We start from the raw sequence: 24,933 nt of genomic DNA on the forward strand, positions 1-24,933 counted from the left end.
CAGTGGCACATACCTGTAATCCCAGCACTTTGGGAGGCCACGATGGGAGGACTGCTTGAATCCAGAAGCTCAAGACCAGCTGGGCAACATAGTGAGACTTTGTCTTTACAAAACATTTTTTTTAAATTAGCTGGATGTGGTGGCATGCACCTGTGGTCCCAGCTACTCAGGAAGCTGAGGTGAGAGGATCGCTTCAGCCCAGGAGGTCAAGGCTTCAGTGAGCCATGATTGTGCCACTGCACTCTGGCCTGGATGACAGAGTGAGACCCTGTCTCAAAACAGACAAAGACTAGAAGTACAACCTAATGAAATACTTACATTTGAGGACTAGGTGGAAGAAATGGAGCTAGCAAAAGAGACTGAGAACAAGCAATCAGGGATATAAGAAAGCTCAGAGAGCCTGATGTCATGGAGTACAAAGTTTTCTAGAAGCAAAAAATGGAAGAAGAGTTGCCTCTGAAAGGATGAGTACAATGAAGATTGACAGCTAATAGAAATTTTCAGTTGGAAGACCAGGTAACCTTAATGAGGATGCTGTCAGTAGTAAATTGATGGAGGCAGAAGCTAGATTTCAGTTAGTTGAGATGTTGAATAGGAGGCTGAAAGGGCACATATACACTATTTACTCGTTTCCACATTACTTTGCCTAAACTACTGTATTAGTCCATTCTCATGCTGCTATAAAGAAATACCCAAGACTGGATAATTTATAAAGGAAAGAAGTTTAATTGACTCACAGTTCCGCATGGCTGGGGAGACCTCCGGAAACTTAACAATCATCGTGGAAGGTGAAGCAAACACATCCTTCTTCGCATGGTGGCAGGAGAAAGAAGTGCAGAGTGAAGGGGGAAGAAGCTCCTTATAAAATCATCAGATCTCATGAGAACTCACTCACTATGATGAGAACAGCATAGGGCATGGGAGAACCACCCCCATGATCTGTTCACCTCCCACAAAGTCCCTTCCCCAACACGCAGGGATTACAATTCAGATTACAATTCAAGATGAGATTTTCGGTGGGCATACAGCCAAACCATATCAACTACATATTGGTTAATCATGAAAGAATTGTAGAATTTCAGAGGTGAAATGAAGTCTTGTTATGATATGAAAGAAGAGAATCAAGTCTAGAGATTGTCAGTGACTTGCCTGGCCAATCAAGTTTATATAGAGAATTGGTGAGAGAGAGAGACTTTTTAGTCAGATTTAAGTTTGGATCCAGGTTACTTAAAAACTTTGGGATCTTACAAATTACTTAATCTCTGTAAGCCTTAGTTCCCTTTATCTGTTAAATGAAGAAAATAGTATATATTTTATGTTAGTTGTGAAAATCAATACCTAACACATAGGAAGGACTCCATAATGATTTGCTTTAAAAAACGTCTTTAAGGCTGGGCACGGTGACTCACACCTGTAATCCCAGCACTTTGGGAGGCCAAGGTGGGTGGATCACGAGGTCAGGAGATCGAGACCATCCTGGCTAACACGGTGAAACCCTGTCTCTACTAAAAATACAAAAAAATTAGCCACGCGTGGTGGCAGGCGCCTGTAGTCCTAACTGCTGGGAAGGCTGAGGCAGGAGAATGGCATGAATCCGGGAGGCCAAGGTTGCAGTGAGCCAAGATCATGCCACTGCACTCCAGCCTGGGCGACAGAGCAAGACTCCGTCTCAAAACAAACAAACAAAAAATGTCTTTAAGAGGCATGAGGCATGTCCTTTTGCATTTCTTTTATTAGTCATAATAGGAATCTGATAGCATTACCTATATAAATGGAAATTAGTATTCTGAAATAAGAAATTACAGAGATTAAAAGCATTCTCCCTTACTGGGTTTAGAGTTACAGATATATAATATCTCATACACATCATACTTTTAAAACTCACAATGCTTAAAGGAAATAATCTGGGTTTTTTTTTGTTTTGTTTTGTTTTGTTTTTGTACTGAGGGTAGAAACTTCTTCCAGAAGAAAGAAATTTTGTAGCCAAATAATAAAATTATATAAAATTTTATGGGATTGCTACATTAAATGAGGATATAGAAATATCTAAATCCAGTACTTAGTATCAAAGATATTATAGTCTTGTAGGGAGAAAAACAAACTATTAAATGCCACAAAGTTTATACATGAAGAGTAATGGTAGAAAGGAGGGTGACTGGTTGCTTCTGCTGTATAGAGAAAGGATCAGAAAAGACTTCAAGAAGGAGGTATAGTTTGAGTTGAATCCTAAAAGATGATTAATAAGTAGAGGAGGATTTCTGAACAAAGTAAAGAGCAGCATGTTTAAAAATACAGAAGCGTGAAACTAGCACATTTTAGGAAGCACAGCACTTTCTGGAGACTTGGATGAGGAGGAGACAAGAAGACAATAGTGAGACCAAACAGAAAGGCTAAGAAATTTGAACTGTGTCTTGCAAGTGATGAGAGTCATGGCAGGGTTATGACTTGAATTTTGATTCCCCTGTACCATATCATTTAAAAATTGTGCTCCTGTAGGGCAATACATACATGTTAAATCTTAACTAGGCATTGAGCTTAATCATCCACATGATGTTGGAACCTACAACTAGGGTTTGTGTAACTGCGAATGCATCTAGAAAGGTGAGTTAGAGATTTCTGGAAGCATAAGAAAGCACAAGAAATTTGTTTTAAATGTCTTCACTTACTGAGCACCTACTGTATGCTAGACACTTTCAGGTATTTTAGCTTATCATTCCTCACCACTATTATTGTTCATTATCCAGATGAGGAAGGATGTGTCTTTTAGTTAAATAACTTGTCCAAGGCATGTAGCAAGTAAGTGGCAGAGGCTGAAATTTACTCCTATCTCTAAGTCCAGTGTTCTCTCTGTTGTAGAACAGATCTGCTATGGGGATTGTCAGCATAACTTCTTCACTCCTCATGAGTATCCATGTATCCTTATCCCTCCTTGATACTGATGCAGAGTTTGGAGTGGTCCACAACAGATCTAAAACATTCTGCTCACCATAACAGGGCTAGCACTAAGGAAATCCTCCTGTAGCTCCCAGCCTTCCTGTGGCATGCCACTTGATCTGATTGCTTTTACATGGCAGGATTCAAATCTGAGTAAGATGGGGGAAGCAGAAGAGGTTTGGGATTCACAGAGTAGGTGGAATTGGTTTTTCTTCCCTTCATAATGTACTTCATTCACATGTGTTTTTTCTAATATTTTGCAGGTTTACCTTAAGGTAAAAGAGCCGATATTCCATCAGGTAATTTTTTGTAAATTATTACACATTAGATTGTTTAACGATACATGGCTGCTTTGTGATTTCCTTGTCTAAGAAATGATATGCAGATAAAAATTTTTTAATGAAATGGTAGATGTTCTAAGGAAGTTCAGTGTTTAAGAGAGGTTGCAAACTCAAATGCTTACAGGAGCTGAGTGTAGGTAACAGGAATATACCTGGGATAGCCAATGTGCAGGTCCAGCTGGCTGTTGGTATTCAGTAATACAGGTGCAACATTGCCATTATAAGCAGAAAGAACCAGAAAGCATTATGCACATACACATAAAGTCTTTTTATGACATCTAGACAAGACAGACTGAAAATTCCTTGAACATTTTCCCCCTAATATATTTTAATGCATTTTTGACTTGGGAGGTGATGTACATTGAAGGAAGCAGACACAGGAAACGTTATTGTAGGAAATGGTGATTTAAGTGCATGCCATTATGAAACCAGAGTGAAATAAAGAAGCAGGCCTTTGAGTGCTGCCACATGCCTGGTACTATGCTCACTACTACACAGACTTCTAATCTCACCAACAGTCCAACTAATTGGGAATTATTATATACATTTCAAGGAAAATGAGCTCAGAAATATTAAATAATTGCCCTAAGATGACACAGTTATTAAGGGGGAGAACCAGGATTATAACCTAGATTTGTCTGACTCCTTTTCAACATTCTTTTAACAAACTAGCAAACAAAAATGAATAAATAAGCACGCTTTTCAGAAGTGCCACAGTTTTAAAATATTTTGTGCTTATATAAACATTTACTAATGTTCTTGTAACTTTTACAATTCAAGCTATACAATAATCATCTAACTGGAACCTGGCTTTTGAAATATATTCTATAACCACATTATTATGCCTTGCTTTTCTCCAGATCAGTTGCAGGCGGATGAACTAAAATGCTACAGAAAAGACATCCTCACGGCCGGGTGTGGTGGCTCACACCTGTAATCCCAGCACTTTGGGAGGCCGAGGTGGGTGGATCAGTTGAGGTCAGGAGTTCAAGACCAGCCGGGCCAACATGGTGAAACCCCATCTCTACTAAAAATACAAAAATTAGCCAGGCATGGTGGTGTGCACCTGTAATCCCAACTAATTGGGAGGCTGAGGCAGGAGAATTACTTGAACCCAGGAGGCAGAGGTTGCAGTGAGCTGAGATCGTACCACTGCGCTCCAACCTGGGTAACAGAATGAGACGCTGTCTCAAAAAAAAAAAGACATCCTCACTTTCTTGTTTACTGTAACTTGAAATTATGCCATTATGTAATTACTCTTTTATTTAGAAAGTTTTATTAACAGTATAAAAAACAAAGTTGGCCAGACACAGCAGCCTATAATCTCAGTCCTTTGGGAGGCTGAGGTGGGAGGATTGCTTGAAGCCAGGAGTTCAAGACTAACCAGGGCAACATAGCAAAAAAAAAAAAAAAAAAAATTAATCAGGCTTGGTGGGACATGCCTGTATTCCTAGTTACTTGGGAAGCTGAGGCAGGAGGATCCCTTGAGCCCAGGAGTTTAAACCTGCAGTGAACTATGATTATGCCACTGCACTCCAGCCCAGACAACATCTCTTTTAAAATAATAATAAATAAATGAAGTTAATCTGTATAAATACCTTAGTTTTTATAAACTTCTTGTTCGCCTTTACTAAGAAAGAAATATAATGACCACAAAAATATAAAATTTGGAAATTCTGGGTTAATTTTTACAAGTTTTATGACCATCTATTTTTCATTTTGTGTTTTAGAACTATTTGACACTATGTAATAAAAAACAACTCTTAATAAGTAACTACCCCTAGTGCAATAGCCATGTGTTTTTCCACTAATAAAGACTTTCTTCTCTATGTATAGCAGTAATATTTACTGATAAGAAGAGAAGCAGGATGAAAGCTAGGTCTATCCATACCCACTGTGGCTTGTGTCGTAGGCCTAGAGATTAAAAATCAGGATAGAGAAATGAAGAAATAAGGAAATGCTAGGGTGAAGCAAATAAGTAATCTAAAGGTAAAAGACATTCATTCATTCAACAGATGTCTACTGTCTGCCTTCTCTGTACCAAATTCTGAGCTGGAATTTGCAGACAGGCAGCAAAGCAAAGACTTTATGATCTACATACAGTCAAGCAGACCTGGATTTAAAATCTAGTCTCCTCCACTTACTAACTGTACACCCTGGACAAGTTAGTTAACCTCTCTGAGCTTTGGTTTCCTCATTGTTCAGCAATCTCCCCACCTTTTTTTTTTTGAAATAGAGCCTCGCCCTGTCACTCAGGCTGGAGTGCAGTGGCTCCATCACAGCTCACTACAGCCTTGACCTCCTGGGCTCACGCAGTCCTCCCACCTCAGCCTCCCAAGTAGCGGGGATTACAGGCACACACCACTACAACAGGCTGTTTTGCATCTTTTGTAGAGATGGGTTTTACCATGTTGCCCGGCAGGTCTCAAAACTCCTGAGCTCAAGCAATCTGCTCGCCTCAGCTCCCGCCTTGGTGAAGCTCAGGCAGGGTTACAGGTGTGAGCCACTGCGCCCAGCCTGAACAAACCCTTTTTAAGTGCCTTCAATGTTCCAGGCACTGTACTAGGCCCAAGAGATACATACACTAGTGAATAAAATAACAAGCCCTGCCCTCAAGGAACTTACACCCTCTCTCTATAATAACCTCCTAAGTTTGAGGATTGAATGAAATAATGCATATAAAACCCTTGTCACATAGTAAACAATAAATGTTAACTAACATTAGTATACATAGGCAAATAAGATATGGCCACTAATCTCAAGAAGATCATTATCTAATCAGTAATATAGACTTGTAAAAAATAATTGCAGTATAAAAGTCTTGTGATAAATATGTAAAAGCAGTGGTAATATAGACAAGGGTATGCTCTGTCTACTTAGATGACTCATAGAGGGGCTTCAGGAGAGTCTTGAAGATGAACAAGATGTCACAGGTAGAGAAGTAGAGAAAAGCTATTCCATCTATAGGGAAGCCTGTGTTAAGGCAGCAATCCCCAACCTTTTTAGCACCAGAGACCGATTTTGTGGAAGACAGTTTTTCCAGACAGCCAGGGAATGGTTTTGGGATTCTACCTCATATCATCAAGCATTAGATTCTTATAAGGAGCACACGACCTAGATCCCTTGTGTGTGCAGTTCACAATAGTGTTTGTGTTCCTATGAGAATCTAATGCCACTGCTGCTTTGATAAGAGGCAGAGCTCAGGCGATAATGCTCACTTGCCTGCAGCTCACCTCCTGCTGTGCAGTCCAGTTCCTAAAAGGCTGCAGACCGGTACCAGTCTGGGGGATGGGGACCCCTGTGTTAAGGTACAGAAGTGTGAATTGGTAACTCTTGCACATGAAACAGGAGTACAAGTTCACCCAGGGATTTGTGGTAGCATGCTGAGGTGTTTACAAAATCACTGACTGCATCTCAACATTCCTATTTTCCTATAACATTTATTTTATTCAACTATATTGCAGGGATTAAACTTTTTTTGTTTTTGTTTTTTGATATGGAGTCTCACTCTGTCACCCAGGCTGGAGTGCAGTGGCACAATCTCGGCTCACTGGAACCTCCATCTCCCGGGTTCGTTATTCTTATGCCTCAGCCTCCCAGGTAGCTGGGACTACAGGTGTGCACCATTACGCCTGGCTAATTTTTGTATTTTTCGTAGAAACGGGGTATCGCCATGTTGGCCAGGCTGGTCTTGAACTCCTGACCTAAAGTGATCTGCCCACCTCAGCCTCCCAAAGTGCTGGGATTAAAGGCGTGAGCCACCACTCCTGACCTAATTTTTGTATTTTCAGTACAGACAGGGTTTTTTCATGTTGGCCAGGCTGGTCTCAAACTTCTGACCTCAAGTGATCCACCCGCCTTGGCAACCCAAAGTGCTGGGATTACAGGCATGTGCCATCGTGCCCAGCTGGGATTAAACTTTTTAAAGTTAAAACAAATATAAATATGTTATAGAATTGAGTACAATGACCACATGAATTTTTAGGATGAAATAAGAAACTTCAAAGAAGTTTGTGTTTTCAGTGTGCCTCTCCCATCTCTGTCCATCAAGAATAAGTCATTCTTCCTTTGCTATTAGGAGTATTTCATAGAAAAGTTTTAAAAGCATTGGTATTCTGTAAATATTTGGTATGGCTGGCCCTAGCTGTAGGAGATGGGTTTGGATTACTGATGAGGGGTTAGGTCATGAGGAGCCCTTTATACTATGCTTAAAATTATAAGCAGTCAGGAGCCATTAAAGGGTTTTAAGCTGCAGTATGACCAGATAAGATTCTCATTTTAGAAAGATCGTTGAAAGGCTACCTAGGGTCTGGAGGAAGGAAGTAAAAGGCCAAGGAAAGAGACAAGTTTGATTTCTGTTGCTCTAGTCCATTGAGAAAAGATTTAAAAAAAAAAAAAAAAACAGTGCTATAGGATGATATGAAACAATACACTATAGATATAACAAGTAAATTTATATAGTATACATACTTGCTAGAAGGTGATAACTGCTATAAAAAAGAAAAACCATGTTAGGGTAGGGTGATGTCCTTCCACTTGCCCCTCCTTCACTCTCTCCAGTCACAGTGAGTCTTGCTTTATATTTCAAACACAACAAGCATGTTTCCACTTTAGGACTTTAGCACTCACTATTACCACTGCCTAGGATACTAGTACCCCAGCTATCTACATGGTTTATATCCTCACTCATTCAGGTCTCTGCTTAAATGTTAACTTAGCAGAGAGGACTTATCTAACAACTCTATCTAAAATTACAGCCCATCCTTCTCTGAGTTATCCTGATTTAACTTGTATTAGTTGCTTTAGTAGAGAGAAAACACTAATAATACTTTTATAGCGTTTGGAGTCTGGATACTGAAAACAACTATTAAATACAGATAAAATTTCACTATAAAAATATACGTATTGTTAGATAAAAATTATATAGGACCAGAAAAGTCTATATTCTATCATCTTTTTTACTTAAAAAAAAAAAAAAAAAACTCTATAAGTTGAGAAATCAAACTTACATAGCTGAACATGCTGCCAGCCAGATAAAATCAGTTTCTATATAGTTGGAAGGAGAGAATGAATACTGGGTAGGCTACTAGCAATGGGGAGCATCAAAAGTAGGGGTAAGTGTGCTCTGGAGAGAAGAAAGTTAATTTGAAAAAGTCCCATGCTGTTGCCAAGGCATAGGTTCTTTCCTAATCCATCATTTCGTATACTCAACAAATCCCTGGGAAATTCATTCCCATTGACTCCTATATGCTGACAGTTCTATTTCTTCAGCTCTGATTTTTCTTCTAAACTATAGACCTAGGTATCCAACTTCTGCTAGATGTCTCTACTTAGCTATCTCACTGGCACATCAAACTCTGAACATATATGCAGAAGTGAACTCACCATTTTTCTCCCTAGTCTTTCTTCTCTTCATATATTCTCTAATCCAATAATTAATTTTGCCATGCATCTAACTGTCCATGCCATAAACCAGGCCATCATCCTTGTCTTTCTCCCTCTCTAACTTCCATTCAAATTAATGATTAGTCTGAACCCTAAATCTCTAATCTGTTCACTTCTCTGTATCTCCCCTATATTACCCTAGTTCAGGTCTCCATCTCTCACTTAGATTACTGCAACACGTTATCATTGGTCTCTTTCCTGTCAGTCTCACCTCCCTCTCATTCTCCACTCAGCACAACAGGGGCATCTTTCTAATACATGAGTCTGACCATGTTATCTATTGGTGAAACCTTCATTGACTTTTCATTATTTTTCCTTTTTTTTGTTTGTTTGTTTTGTTTTGTTTTGTTTGTTTTGAGATGGAGTCTTGCTCTTGTTGCCCAGGCTGGAGTGCAATAGCACGATCTTGGCTCACTGCAACCTCTGCCTCTCAGGTTCAAGCAGTTCTCCTGCCTCAGCCTCCCAAGTAACTGGGATTACTGGCACCCACCACCACGCTCAGCTAATTTTTTGTATTTTTTAGTAAAGATGGGGTTTCACCATGTTGGCCAGGCTGGTCTAGAACTCCTAACCTCAGGTAATCCACCCACCTCAGCCTCCCAAAGTGCTGGGATTACAGGTGTGAGCCACCCCGCCCAGCCTTTTTTTTTTTTTTTTTTTTTTTCCTGAGACAGAGTCTTGCTCTGTCACCCAGGCTGGAGTACAGTGGTGCAATCTTAGCTCACTGCAACCTCCGCCTCCTGGGTTCAAGCAATTCTTGTGCCTCAGCCTCCCAAGTAGCTGGGATTACAAGCATCTGCCACTACACCTGGCTAATTTTTGCAGTTTTAGTAGAGATGGGGTTTCACCATGTTGGCCAGGTTGGTCTCGAACTCCTGACCTCAAGTGATCCGCCGGCCTCAGCCTCCTAAAGTGCTGGGATTACAGGCGTGAGCCACCACACCCAGCCTCTGTTACTGTTATATAAAGTCCAGCTCCTTAACATGACTTGAAAGGCCAGATTTGACCTCTGGTCTCTGACTCCATTTTTCCTATTCTATATTACAACAATATACTATAAGGATTTTTTTTCCTCCTTGTCTCTGGAATATAAGATATGACAATAACTCTCTTCCACTTTCTTTTAAGGTAACTGCTACATGAGCTTCAGGTATAAAATTTTAAACACTGTATCCTCTAGAAAGACTTTCTACTGTATAAGTCTGGATTAGGTGGCCTTCCTATGTGTTTAGAAAGTACTCTGTACAGTTCCTGCCATAGAGTTATAATACTGTATTATAATTGCCTGGTTACTTATCTCTCCCTTTACTAGATTGTAATTGCTGTGAGTATAGGGATTATGCCTGTCTCATTCACCATTTGAGCTGTGGTTATGGATTTAAGCTGGCAGTGAGACTGTAATAAACTTTAATACTATGTTTACTCAGCTTTATAGAAGGATACAGGGTGAGAGTTATAGCAGATGTAGCATCTTCATCTCATCAGAAGACCCAGAGCTATTCATATACACAGCTTCTTTTCTACCCTTATCCACATAAGATTGAGACCAGCCTGGGTAACATAGTGAGACCTCGTCTATACTAAAGAGAAAAAAGTTAACCGGGATACGGTTACGCACACCTCAGCCACCCAGCTACTCGGGAGGCTGAGGCAAGAGGATGGCTTGAGCCTGGGAGATCAAGGCTGCAATGAGCTATGATCATGCCACTGCACTCCAGCCTAGATGACAAAAGACCCTGCCTCAAAAGAAATAAGAGTAATAAAATAAAACTTAATCAAAATTCTATTAAAACTCAAAAGCAAACAGTATTATTAATTACTTAGGAATGCATTTGTAGATGACTACTTTAAGTTAGTAACTATATAAAGAAAAGCAAAACAATGTTTATTATACAAGTCAGGAGAGGGGTTTCCTCTAAAAAGGAAGGGAGAGGGTTGGACTGGGAAGACACAAATGCAGCACTTCTGGGGGGTTAACAAGGATTTACTTCTTGACCTGGGTGGTGCTTTCTCAACTATTGGCTTTATATGTATTTGCTAAATCATATTTTCCCACTAGGTTCAATTTTCCAGGTACTAATACTCATCTAATGCTCAATACAGAAAAGAAAGAAGAGCCAACGCTAGGAAGATATGGGAACATATAGAATAAAGAACACAGGAAAATGGATTAACCTTAGTCAAGAAGTGGGCACCTTTTTTGGAGACTAGGGATGAGAAAGAATGCCAGGGGAGGATGCATATGAATGCAGAGGCATTTAGAAGAGTTAAAAGAATTCAAGTTTATAATATTGTAAAATGGGAAGCACAATTTCTGTATTTGCTGAAAGCAAAGCTAAAGAGAAGAGAGGAGCTAAAGAGTATGAGGCAAAATTACAACATTTGTTCAGGTTTCAGCAGATATTTAAAATTTCAAGGATCCATTCAGAATTAAAATTGACATAGGAATTCTGATATTGGTTATTTAATAAAGTTAAGCAGGCTCTTAACTTTTCCTCAGAAGTTAGCATGACTCAGTGATTTAACACATTTTTTAAAATTCTATTCTCTAAAATGTAATGAAGGATAATAAATATTTACATTTAATTGGGAAGGCTATTTTGGTAGGCAAAATAGACTTCCTTTGCCAAAGAATAATTATTATACTAACCTCATTTTCCATTCCTATTTAGGTCATGTATGGAATGTTGGTCTTTACATTAGTACTTCGATCTATTTATATTGTTACATGGTAAGTAGTTTGGATCATCTGTACTATGATTGAAGTATACGCAGACCTATGACAGTAAATCTATAGCCTAAATTGAAATAACACACAAAAGCTCACTTCAGTAGAAATGGAAGAAAACTATAACCCAACATTTATTGTTATATTATAAGGAATACTGGGTCTTCAGACAAGTTGTTAATGGGCATCATGTGAGAACTAGGGTCCAAAATTAAAGACATGGGAAAATTAAAGGGAGCTGTCTATGACGGCCTTGTTTTGAATATTTATAAAGTTCATTAGATATTAGAGACCTTAAAAATCCTACAGTTAAAACAAAATTGTTTTTGTCTTTCTTAAACCTACTTGACTAGTGATTTCCTTTTACATAATACCTCCAAGGAAGGCTATTAATGTCACAAAGAATTAGTATCTCATGAAAGATTATTTGGGAAATGGGTATAATCTTTAGGCATTCATGAAAATTAAATAAGAAATAACATTCGTGATATTACCTTAAATAGGGCGTGGCCGCACAACAGGTGTTCAGTAAATAAGTAGTATGATTTGTGGGTTTGTTCTTTTTTTTCCTTTTTTATTAAACTTTTAGTTTCTAGATAACTGTAGAAATGCATACATTTGTAAAAAAAAAAATAGATCCCAGTATCCTTTACCAATCTCCTTCATTTGTAGCATCTTACAAAACTATTGTACGATAGCAAAACCAAGGCTTGATATGAATACAGTCAAGATACAAAACATTTCCATCATCATCAGGATGCCTGTGTTGCCCTTTTATAACCACACCTACTTCCCTCCTGCCCCACCTCACTCCTCACTCCCTGTCCTTAACCCCTGGTGATCACTTAATCTGTTCTGCATTTCTGTTTTTGTCATTTCAAGAATGTTATATAAATGGAATCATATATATAACCTTTGAGATTGGCTTTTTGAACTCAGCATAATTATCTGGCGATTAATCCAAGTTGTTGAGTGTGTCAATAATTCATTCCTTTCTATTGCTGAGTAGTATTCCACGGCATAGATGTACCACAGTTTAACCATTCACCTGTTGAGTAACATCTGGATTGTTTCCAGTTTTGGGCAATCATGAATAAAGCTGCTATGAACAATTGTAATGCAGGTTTTTATGTGAACACAAGTTTTCGCTTCTGGAATAAATGCCCAGAGTGAAATTGCTAGGTTTTATAGTAATTTATGTTTAGTTTTTCTCAAAACTGAATTGTTTTCCAGAGTAGCTCCACCATTTTTACATTCCCACCACCAATATATGTGTAATCCAGTTTCTCTGCATCCTCACCAGAATTTGGTAGTGTCACTATTTTTAATGAAGTTTTTTAAAATTTGCATTTGCCTAATGGCTAATCATATTGAACGTAACTTCCATGTGCTTATTTGCCATATGTATATGTATTCTCCCTGGTAAAATTTCTGCTCATGTCTTTGCCTGGTTTCTTTTTTTATAAGAGATAATAAGGACACTTTCTATTGTTTTTACAGTTGAGTTGTGAGGTTCTAATTCTTTATTAAATATGTGATTTGTGAATTCTTTCTCCCAATCGATAACTTTTCATCCTCTCTTTCAATGAGCAAACATTCTTAATTTCAATGAGGTCAAATTTATCAGTTTTATGGATTATGTTTTTGGTGTCAAGTCTAAGAACTCTGTACCCACCTATAGATGCCGAAGATTTGTTCCTATTTTTTTTCTAAAAGATTGTATAGTTTTACATTTTATGGTTTATTTTCAGTTCATTTTGTATAAGATCTGAGGCATAGGGCGAGGTTCTATTTTTTACATGTGGATGTCCAACTGTTCTAAGACCCATTAATTGAAAAGACTGTCCTTTCTCCATTGAATTGCTTTTGCACTTTTGTCAAAAATTATTTGGGTAGATTTGTGTGTGTCTATTTTAGGGATTTCGGTTATGTTCCATTGATTGATGTGTCTCCCCCTCCAACAATACCACACAGTCTTCATTACTGTGGCTGTATAAGTCTTTAAATCATACAGACTGATTCCTGCCACTTCATTCTTCTTTTTCAAAATTGCTCTAGCTATTTAGGTTCCTTTGCCTTTCTATATAAAGTTTAGAATAATATTGTCTAAATTTAAAATCTTGTTGAGATTTTAGGAATTATGGGAATTACATTAAATATGCATATCAATTTGCAGAGTTGACATCTTTACTATGTTGAGTCTCTTGATTTATTTAGATCTTTAATTTCTTTCATCAGCATTTTGTAGTTTTCAAATTTTTAAGCAGTGTTATATTGTATTTTTAAATTTTAGTGTCCACATGTTCATTGCTATTATATAGATACACAATTGATTATCTTTTATTCTGCCACCTTGTTGAAGTCAGTTCTAGGATAGTTTTTTTGTAGATTGTTTTGTTTTGTTTTGCTTTTTTGTTTTTTTTTTTTTTTTTTTGAGACGGAGTCTTGCACTCTCCCGGGCTGGAGTGCAATGGCACGATCTCAGCTCGCTGCAGCCTACACCTCTCAGGTTCAAGTGATTGATTCTCCTGCCTCTGCCTCCCGAGTAGCTGGGATTACAAGTGTCCACCACCATGCCCAGCTAATTTTTCTGTATTTTTAGTAGAGACGGGGTTTCACTATGTTGGCTAGGCTGGTTTCAAACTCCTGACTTCATGATCTGCCCACCTTGCCTCCCATAGTGTTGGGATTACAGGCGTGAGCTACTGCGCCCGGCCCTGTAGATTTGTTTTTAAGATTTGCTGCAAATAGAAATAGTGTATATCCTCATTCTTGATGTGTGTGCTTTTTAGTTCCTTTTTGCCTTATTGCCCTGACTAGAACTTCCAAGACTATGTTAAGTAAGAGTGGTGACAGCAGATCTCCTTGCCTTGTTCCCAATTTTAGGGGAAAAGCATTTAACCTTTCATCATTAAGTTAAATGTTAGCTGTATGTTTTTTATAGATGATCTTTATTAGGTTGAGGAATTTGCCCTCTATACTGGTTTGATAGGGTGCCATAAAATACCATTAGATTGGGTGGCTTAACCAACAAACGTATTTTCTTACAGTTCTGGAGGCTACAAGTCTGAGACTAGGGTGTCAGCAGGTTTGGTTTCTTCTGACACCCCTCTCTTTGGCATGCAATTGGCCACAGAGAGAACACAGAGAGAAGGTGGTCATTTGGTCTTTTCTCTGTGCATGCCTATGTCTGATTTCTCTCTGTATGTGTGTCCTAATCTCCTTTTCTGATAAAGGACACCAGTTATATTGGATTAGGGCCTACCCTAATGACCCCATTTTAATTTAATTATCTCTTTAAATAACCTAGCTCTAAATAGTCACATTCTAAAGTACAGGGGGTTAGGGCTTTAACATATGAATTTCAGAGGAGACACACTATATCCTCTATTCTTTATTTTTATCATTATTTTCATTATCATAAATGGACCTATAATACACTCTATTACTAATCATGAATGGGTGTTGGATTTTGTCAAATGCTTTTTCAGTATCAATTGATTTTATCACACTGTTTTATTCTGTAGTCTGTTAATAAGGTGGATTATGTTAATTGATTTGGGAATATTGATCCAGCCTTGTATCCTGGGACAAACCTTACTTATACTATGTAATTCTTTTTATACATTCTGAATTCTTCACTTGTTAATATTTTGTTAAGGATTTTTGTATCTGTATTCATGAAGGATATTGGTTTGTAGTTTTTATTTTTTGTCCTGTCTTTTTCTGGTTTTGGCATCAGGATACTATACATTTCATTAAATGAATTGGGAAACGTTGCTCCCATCTATTTTCTGGAATAAATTGTGTAGAATTAGTGTTAATTCTTCTTTCAATGTTTGGTAGAATTCTCTAGTGAAACCATCTGGGACTAGAGATCTGTTTTTGGGGGCATTTTTAAATTACACATTTTAAAAATAAAGGAAATTCTGACACCTGTTACAACAGGGATGCACCTATAAGACACTAGGCTAAGTGAAATAAGTCACTCACAAGAGGACAAATACTACATGAGTCCACTTATACGACGTTCCTAGAGTAATCAACTTCATAGAGACACAAATAAAATGGTGGTCGGGGCCTGGTGGGGAGTAGGATAAGGGGGATCCCTGGGGAAGGCATTGGAGACTTATTGTTTTGTGGGTACCAAGTGCAGTTTGGGAAGATGGAAAAAGTTCTGGAGACAGACAGTGGTAAGGGTTGCACAACAATGTGAATGTACAGACCTATATACTTTAAAAGGGTTAAAAAGTTAAACTTTATGAATACTTTAACATAATAAAATTTTTACATTAAACATATGCAGAAAAATAAAATTACAGGTTCAGCTTCTTTAATAGTCATGCAGTTATTCACTTTTTTCTTTTTTCTTCCACTCTTGTTGAAGACATGCAGCTATTCAAATGATTGATTTTATGTTGGGTGAATTGTTCGTTTCTTGAGTCATTGGTTCATTTCATCTAAGTCATTAAAATTTGTGTAGAATTGGTTATAATATTCCCTTGTTTTCCTCTTGATGTTGAGAGGGCTTGTAGTGATAATCTGTTTCATTCCTAATATTGGTAATGTGTTAGACTTCTCTCTCTCTCTTTTTTGGTCAGCCTTGCCAGAAGTGTCTCAAAGTTTATTGATCTTTTTAAAAACCAGACTTTAGTTTGATTGATTTCTCCATTTTTCATTTTTCAGTTTCATTGATTTCTGTTCTTTATATTTTCTTTGTTTTGCTTGTTGTGGGTTTATTTTTATTTCTTTTTCAAGGTTCTTGAGATGGAAGCTTAGATTTTTATTTCAGACCTTCCTATTTCTTTTTTTTTTAATTTTAATAATGTATTTTATTTAATGACAAATGCCCAGATTTTTAAAGTATTTTATCAGTATAAAAGTTATTACTAGGTATATTGCATTCTTTTTTTTTTTCAAGGGCAGAAAGTCTAGTGTATATTTTTCCATCTCTGCAGCTTTTTTTTTTTTTAATTATTATACTTTAAGTTCTAGGGTACATGTACATAACGTGCAGGTTTGTTATATATGTATAGTTGTGCCATGTTGGTGTGCTGCACCCATCAACTTGTAAGCACCCATCAACTCGTCATTTACATCAGGTATAACTCCCAATTCAATCCCTCCCCTCTCCCCCCTCCCCATGATAGGCCCCAGTGTGTGATGTTCCCCTTCCCGAGTCCAAGTGATCTCATTGTTCAGTTCCCACCTATGAGTGAGAACATGCGGTGTTTGGTTTTTTGGTTTTCTGTTCTTGCAATAGTTTGCTGAGAATGATGGTTTCCAGCTGTATCCATGTCCCTACAAAGGACACAAACTCATCATTTTTTATGGCTGCATAGTATTCCATGGTGTATGTGCCACATTTTCTTAATCCAATCTGTCACTGATGGACATTTGGGTTGATTCCAAATCTTTGCTATTGTGAATAGTGCCGCAATGAACATATGTGTGCATGTGTCTTTATAGCAGCATGATTTATAATCCTTTGGGTATATACCCAGTAATGGGATGGCTGGGTCATATGGTACTTCTAGTTCTAGATCCTTGAGGAATCACCATACTGTTTTCCATAATGGTTGAACTAGTTTACAATTCCGCCAACAGTGTAAAAGTGTTCCTATTTCTCCACATCCTCTCCAGCACCTGTTGTTTCCTGACTTTTGAATGATTGCCATTCTAACTGGTGTGAGATGGTATCTCATTGTGGTTTTGATTTGCATTTCTCTGATGGCCAGTGATGATGAGCATTTTTTCATGTGTCTGTTGGCTGTATGCATGTCTTCTTTTGAGAAATGTCTGTTCATATCCTTTGCCCACTTTTTGATGGGGTTGTTTGTTTTCTTCTTGTAAATTTGTTTGAGTTCTTTGTAGATTCTGGATATTAGCCCTTTGTCAGATGAGTAGATTGCAAAAATTTTCTCTCATTCTGTAGGCTGCCTATTCACTCTGATGGTAGTTTCTTTTGCTGTGCAGAAGCTCTTTAGTTTAATTAGATTCCATTTGTCAATTTTGGCTTTTGTTGCCATTGCTTTTGATGTTTTAGACATGAAGTCCTTGCCCATGCCTACGTCCTGAATGGTATTACCTAGGTTTTCTTCTAGGTTTTTATGGTATTAGGTCTAACATTTAAGTCTCTAATCCATCTTGAATTAATTTTCGTATAAGGAGTAAGGAAAGGATCCAGTTTCAGCTTTCTACTTATGGCTAGCCAATTTTCCCAGCACCGTTTATTAAATAGGGAATCATTTCCCCATTTCTTGTTTTTCTCAGGTTTGTCAAAGATCAGATGGCTGTAGATGTGTGGTATTATTTCTGAGGACTCTGTTCTGTTCCATTGGTGTATATCTCTGTTTTGGTACCAGTACCACGCTGTTTTGGTTACTGTAGCCTTGTAGTATAGTTTGAAGTCAGGTAGCGTGATGCCTCCAGCTTTGTTCTTTTGACTTAGGATTGTCTTGGCAATGCGGGCTCTTTTTTGGTTCCATATGAACTTTAAAGCAGTTTTTTTCCAATTCTGTGAAGAAACTCATTGGTAGCTTGATGGGGATGGCATTGAATCTATAAATTACCTTGGGCAGTATGGCTATTTTCATGATATTGATTCTTACTATCCATGAGCATGGTATGTTCTTCCATTTGTTTGTGTCCTCTTTTATTTCACTGAGCAGTGGTTTGTAGTTCTCCTTGAAGAAGTCCTTTACATCCCTTGTAAGTTGGATTCCTAGGTATTTTATTCTCTTTGAAGCAATTGTGAATGGAAGTTCATTCATGATTTGGCTCTCTGTTTGTCTGTTACTGGTGTATAAGAATGCTTGTGATTTTTGCACATTAATTTTGTATCCTGAGACTTTGCTGAAGTTTCTTATCAGCTTAAGGAGATTTTGGGCTGAGACGATGGGGTTTTCTAAATATACAATCATGTCATCTGCAAACAGGGACAATTTGACTTCTTCTTTTCCTAACTGAATACCCTTTATTTTTTTCTCTTGCCTGATTACCCTAGCCAGAACTTCCAACACTATGTTGAATAGGAGTGGTGAGAGAGGGCATCCCTGTCTTGTGCCAGTTTTCAAAGGGAATTTTTCCAGTTTTTGCCCATTCAGTATGATATTGGCTGTGGGTTTGTCATAAATAGCTCTTATTATTTTGAGATATGTTCCATCAATACCGAATTTATTGAGCATTTTTGGCATGAAGGGCTGTTGAATTTTGTCAAAGGCCTTTTCTGCATCTATTGAGATAATCATGTGGTTCTTGTCTTTGGTTCTGTTTATATGCTGGATTACGTTTATTGATTTGCGTATGTTGAACCAGCCTTGCATCCCAGGGATGAAGCCCACTTGATCATGGTGGATAAGCTTTTTGATGTGCTGCTGGATCCGGTTTGCCAGTATATTATTGAGGATTTTTGCATCGATGTTCATCAGGGATATTGGTCTAAAATTCTCTTTTTTTGTTGTGTCTCTGCCAGGCTTTGGTATCAGGATGATGTTGGCCTCATAAAATGAGTTAGGGAGGATTCCCTCTTTTTCTATTGATTGGAATAGTTTCAGAAGGAATGGTAGGTACCAGCTCCTCCTTGTACCTCTGATAGAATTCAGCTGTGAATCCATCTGGTCCTGGACTTTTTTTGGTTGGTAGGCTATTAATTATTGCCTCAATTTCAGAGCCTGCTATTGGTCTATTCAGGGATTCAGCTTCTTCCTGGTTTAGTCTTGGGAGAGTGTAAGTGTCCAGGAAATTATCCATTTCTTCTAGATTTTGTAGTTTATTTGCATAGAGGTGTTTATAGTATTCTCTGATGGTAGTTTGTATTTCTGTGGGGTCAGTGGTGATATCCCCTTTACCATTTTTTATTGTGTCTATTTGATTCTTCTCTCTTTTCTTCTTTATTAGTCTTGCTAGCGGTCTATCAATTTTGTTGATCTTTTCAAAAAACCAACTCCTGGTTCATTGATTTTTTGGAGGGTTTTTTGTGTCTCTGTCTCCTTCAGTTCTGCTCTGATCTTAGTTATTTCTTGCCTTCTGCTAGCTTTTGAATGTGTTTGCTCTTGCTTCTCTAGTTCTTTTAGTTGTGATGTTAGAGTGTCCATTTTAGATCTTTCCAGCTTTGTCTTGTGGGCATTTAGTGCTATAAATTTCCCTCTACACGCTGCTTTAAATGTGTCCCAGAGATTCTGGTATGTTGTATCTTTGTTCTCATTGGTTTCAAAGAACATCTTTATTTCTGCCTTCATTTTGTTATGTACCCAGTAGTCATTCAGGAGCAGGTTGTTCAGTTTCCATGTAGTTGAGCGATTTTCATTGAGTTTCTTAGTCCTGAGTTCTAGTTTGATTGCACTGTGGTCTGAGAGACAGTTTGTTATAATTTCTGTTCTTGTACATTTGCTGAGAAGTGCTTTACTTCCAATTATGTGATCAATTTTGGAATAAGTGCGATGTGGTGCTGAGAAGAATGTATATTCTGTTGATTTGGGGTAGAGAGTTCTGTAGATGTCTATTAGGTCTGCTTGCTGCAGAGATGAGTTCAATCCCTGGATACCCTTGTTAACTTTCTGTCTCGTTGATCTGTCTAATGTTGACAGTGGGGTGTTGAAGTCTCCCATTATTATTGTATGGGAGTCTAAGTCTCTAAGGACTTGTAAGTCTCTAAGGACTTGCTTTATGAATCTGGGTGCTCCTGTATTGGGTGCATATATATTTAGGATAGTTAGCTCTTCCTGTTGAATTGATCCCTTTACCATTATGTAATGGCCTTCTTTGTCTCTTTTGATCTTTGATGGTTTAAAGTCTGTTTTATCAGAGACTAGTATTGCAACCCCTGCTTTTTTTTGTTCTCCATTTGCTTGGTAGATCTTCCTCCGTCCCTTTATTTTGAGCCTATGTATATCTCTGCATGTGAGATGGGTCTCCTGAATACAGCAGACTGATGGGTCTTGACTCTTTATCCAGTTTGCCAGTCTGTGTCTTTTAATTGGACCATTTAGTCTATTTACATTTAAGGTTAATATTGTTATGTGTGAACTTGATCCTGCCATTATGATATTAACTGGTTATTTTGCTCGTTAGTTGATGTAGTTTCTTCCTAGCCTCGATGGTCTTTATATTTTGGCATGTTTTTGCAATGGCTGGGACCAGTTGTTCCTTTCCATGTTTAGTGCTTCCTTCAGGGTCTCTTGTAAGGCAGGCCTGGTGGTGACAAAATCTCTAAGCATTTGCTTATCTGTAAAGGATTTTATTTCTCCTTCACTGATGAAACTTAGTTTGGCTGGATATGAAATTCTGGGTTTAAAATTCTTTTATTTAAGAATGCTGAATATTGGCCCCCACTCTTTTCTGGCTTGTAGAGTTTCTGCCGAGAGATCTGCTGTCAGTCTGATGGGCTTCCCTTTGTGGGTAAGCCGACCTTTCTCTCTGGCTGCCCTTAAGATTTTTTCCTTCATTTCAACTTTGGTGAATCTGGCAATTATGTGTCTTGGAGTTGCTCGTCTCGAGGAGTATCTTTGTGGCGTTCTCTGTATTTCCTGAATTTGAATGTTGGCCTGCGCTACTAGGTTGGGGAAGTTCTCCTGGATGATATCCTGAAGAGTGTTTTCCAACTTGGTTCCATTTTCCCCCTCACTTTCAGGCACCCCAATCAGACGTAGATTTGGTCTTTTTACCTAATCCCATACTTCTTGCAGGCTTTGTTCATTTCTTTTTCTTCTTTTTTCTTTAGATTTCTCTTCTCGCTTCATTTCATTCATTTGCTGATACTCTTTCTTCCAGTTGATCGAGTCAGTTACTGAAGCTTGTGCATTTGTCACGTATTTCTCGTGTCATGGTTTTCATCTCTGTCAGTTCATTTATTGCCTTCTCTGCATTAATTATTCTGGTTATCAATTCTTCCACTCTTTTTTCAAGATTTTTAGTATCTTTGCGCTGGGTACGTAATTCCTCCTTTAGCTCTGAGAAGTTTGATGGACTGAAGCCTTCTTCTCTCATCTCGTCAAAGTAATTCTCCGCCCAGCTTTGATCCGTTGCTGATGAGCTGCATTCCTTTGGAGGGGGAGATGCGCTCTTATTTTTTGAATTTCCAGCTTTTCTGCCCTGCTTTTTCCCCATCTTTGTGGTTTTATCTGATCTTTGATGATGGTGACGTACTGATGGGGTTTTGGTGTGGGTGTCCTTCCTGTTTGTTAGTTTTCCTTCTAACAGTCAGGACCCTCAGCTGTAGAGGTCTGTTGGAGATTGCTTGAGGTCCAGTCCAGACCCTGTTTGCCTGGGTATTAGCAGTAGAGGCTGCAGAAGATAGAATATTGCTGAACAGCGAGTGTACCTGTCTGATTCTTGCTTTGGAAGCTTCCTCTTGGGTGTACTCCACTGTGTGAGGTGTGGGGTGTCAGTCTGCCCCTAGTGGGGGATGTCTCCCAGTTAGGCTACTCAAGGGTCAGGGACCCACTTGAGCAGGCAGTCTGTCCGTTCTCAGATCTCAACCTCTATGTTGGGAGATCCACTGCTCTCTTCAAAGCTGTCAGACAGAGTCATTTGCATCTGCAGAGGTTTCTGCTGCTTTTTGTTGTTGTTGTTGTTGTTGTTGTTTAGCTGTGCCCTGTCCCCAGAGGTGGAGTCTACAGAGATAGGCAGGCCTCCTTGAGCTGCTGTGCGCTCCACCCAGTTCCAGCTTCCCAGTGGCTTTGTTTACCTACTTAAGCCTCAGCAATGGGGCGCCCCTCCCCTAGCCTCGCTGCTGCCTTGCTGTTAGATCGCAGACTGCTGTGCTAGCAGTGAGGGAGGCTCCGTGGGCATGGTACCCTTCCGGCCACTTGTGGGATATAATCTCCTGGTGTGACCGTTTGCTAAGACCCTTGGTAAAGTGCAGTATTGGGGTGGGAGTTACCCGATTTTCCAGGTGTTGTGTGTCTCAGTTCCCCTGGCTAGGAAAAGGGATTCCCTTCCCCCTTGCGCTTCCCAGGTGAGGCAATGCCTCGCCCTGCTTCAGCTCTCGTTGGTTGGGCTGCAGCCGCTGACCAGCACCGATTGTCCGGCACTCCCTAGTGAGATGAACCCAGTATCTCAGTTGAAAATGCAGAAATCACCTGTCTTCTGTGTCGCTCGCGCTGGGAGCTGGAGACTGGAGCTGTTCCTATTCGGCCATCTTGCTCCGCCCCCTCCAGACTTTCCTATTTCTTAATGAGCATTTAGTGCTATAAATTTTCCTCTCAGCAGGACAATGCTAAGCATTGCTTTAGCAGTGTCCCACAGCTTTTTGTATGTTGTATTTCATTTTTATTCAGTTCAATGTATCTTTTAAAATTTCTCTTGAGACTTCCTCTTTGACCCATGGATTATTTAGGCTATGTTGTTTCACATTCAAGTGTTTGGAGATTTTCCTGTTGTCATTCTTGATTTCTTGTTTGATTTCATTGTGGTCAGAGAACACACTCCACATAATTTCATTTTTCTTAAATTTGTTGAGGTTTGTATTATGGATCAGGTTATACCAAGGATATTTATGCCAAGGATATCTTGGCATATGTTCCATATTTGTTTGAAAAGAATATGTATTCTGCTATTGTTTCATAAAATCTTCTACATATGTCAATTGGATCCTGTTGGTTGATGGTTGTGTCAGTGTTCCCCATAACTACTCTCAGGTCTGATGATTCACTAGGATTCACAGAACTCAGAAAGATGTTACACTCATGGTTAAGGTTTGTTACCTAAAGGTCAAACTGATAGAGCATGGCCCAAGACCCCAGGCAAATAAAAATATGTGTTTCCTATAAAGCGCATTAGTTGCATAAACTATCTGGCATGGCCCAAAGTGTCAAGTATACAAAGACACTCTTATTGGGCAGGATATTCTAAGGTCTCAGAAGTTATCTCCCAGAAGCCAGTCAAGAGCCAGTCCTTTCTTTGAAATGTGCAGTGTTTGTGCTCCAAGCCCACCGAGTTAGCTATTTAATGCTCAATGGTGTTTTTTAGTTCTTCTATATCATTGTTGATTCTCTAGTTGTTCTATCAGTTGATGACAGAAAAATACTGAAGTCTCCAAACATGATTTTGGATTTGACTATTTCTCCTTCATCAGTTTTTGCTTCACACATTTTGCGGGTCTACTGTTTGATGCACAGACATTTAGAACTGCTATATCTTCTTGGTGAATTGGCTTTTTTGTCATTACGTAATGTACCTCTGTGACTGGTAATTTTCTTTGTGCTGAAGTCTAATTTATCTGTTTAATATATCCATATTAGCATAGCATTCTTTTGATTAATGTTTGTGTGGCATATCTTTTTCATCCTTTTAGTTTCAACCTGATCATATTGTTATATTTGAAATGCATTTCCTTTAGACATTGTATAGTTGAATTAGTTGAGTCATGTTTTTAATCCACTCTTCCAATTTCTTTTAATTGGTGTATTTAGATCATTTATATTAATGTAATTATTAATATATTAAAACTTAACTGCCATTTTATTCTTTGTTTTCTATTTGTTCTCTCTGGTTTTTTGCTTTTGTATGCTTTTTCCTGCCTGTGAGTTACTTAAACTTTTTCTTTATAATTCCATGTTAGTGTGTCTATAGTGCTTATGTTTCTCTTTGTATTGCTTTTTTAGTGGCTGCTCTCAGTGTTACTTTATATATACATACCCTATCAGAGTCTAATGTTAATCAGCATTTTACCAGTTCCAGTGAAGTACAGAAAACTTACCTCCCTTTCACGTGTCTGTATTCATTTCCTAGCGCCACCATGACAAAGTACCACAAGCTAGGTGGCTTTAAACAACTAAAATTTATTGTATCACAGTTCTAGAGGCTAGAAGTCCTAGATGAAAATGTCTCAGGGCCATGCTCCCTCTGAGACCAGTTGGGAAACTTCTCTTCCTAGCTTCTAGTAGTTTGATAGCAAGCTTTGGCATTCCTTGGCTTATAGCTGCATCACTCCAGTCTTTGCCTTTGTCACATGGCATTCTTCCCATGTCTCCGTGTCTTTAGATAGCTATCTTCTTATAAGGACACCAGTCATATTGGAGTAGGGCCCACCCTACTCTAATATAAACCCATCTTAAATAATTATATCTGCAAGGATTTTATTTCCAAATTAGGTAACATTCTGAAGTACTAGAGTTGTGACGTCAACATATCTTTTTTAGAGGTGAAAAATTCAACTCATAAGAATGCCTTTAGCCTGACCCACTTAAAATATAATTGGTATAATATATATATGTATATTGTGTGTGTGTGTGTGTATATATATATATGTTTTTTTTTTTTTTTTTTTTTTTTTTGAGCCAGAGTTTCACTCTTGTTGCTCACTGCAACCTCCACCTCCCAGGTTCAAGCAATTCTCCTGCCTCAGCCTCCCAAGTAGCTGGGATTACAGCGCCTGCCACCATGCCTGGCTAATTTTTATATTTTTAGTAGAGACAAGGTTTCACTATGTTGGCCAGGCTGGTCTCAAACTCCTGACCTCAGGTGAGCCACCATGCCCAGCTG

At 38.5% G+C, this 24,933-nt stretch overlaps 1 protein-coding gene across 3 annotated transcripts in view; it reads left to right on the forward strand.

The window, feature by feature from the left end:
* The window catches only part of ACER3 (alkaline ceramidase 3), a 152,392-nt gene that overhangs the window by 107,817 nt on the left and 19,642 nt on the right, over positions 1 to 24,933 (forward strand). For all 3 annotated transcript variants that reach the window (XM_023209344.1, XM_023209343.2, XM_023209345.1), the window contains 2 exons: positions 3,198 to 3,233; positions 11,393 to 11,451. In XM_023209344.1, coding sequence (XP_023065112.1) covers positions 3,198 to 3,233; positions 11,393 to 11,451 — 95 coding nt within the window. The remainder of the gene's footprint in view (positions 1 to 3,197; positions 3,234 to 11,392; positions 11,452 to 24,933) is intronic.

This window comes from Piliocolobus tephrosceles, chromosome 13, assembly GCF_002776525.5.
Source record: "Piliocolobus tephrosceles isolate RC106 chromosome 13, ASM277652v3, whole genome shotgun sequence".
NCBI lineage: Eukaryota > Metazoa > Chordata > Mammalia > Primates > Cercopithecidae > Piliocolobus > Piliocolobus tephrosceles.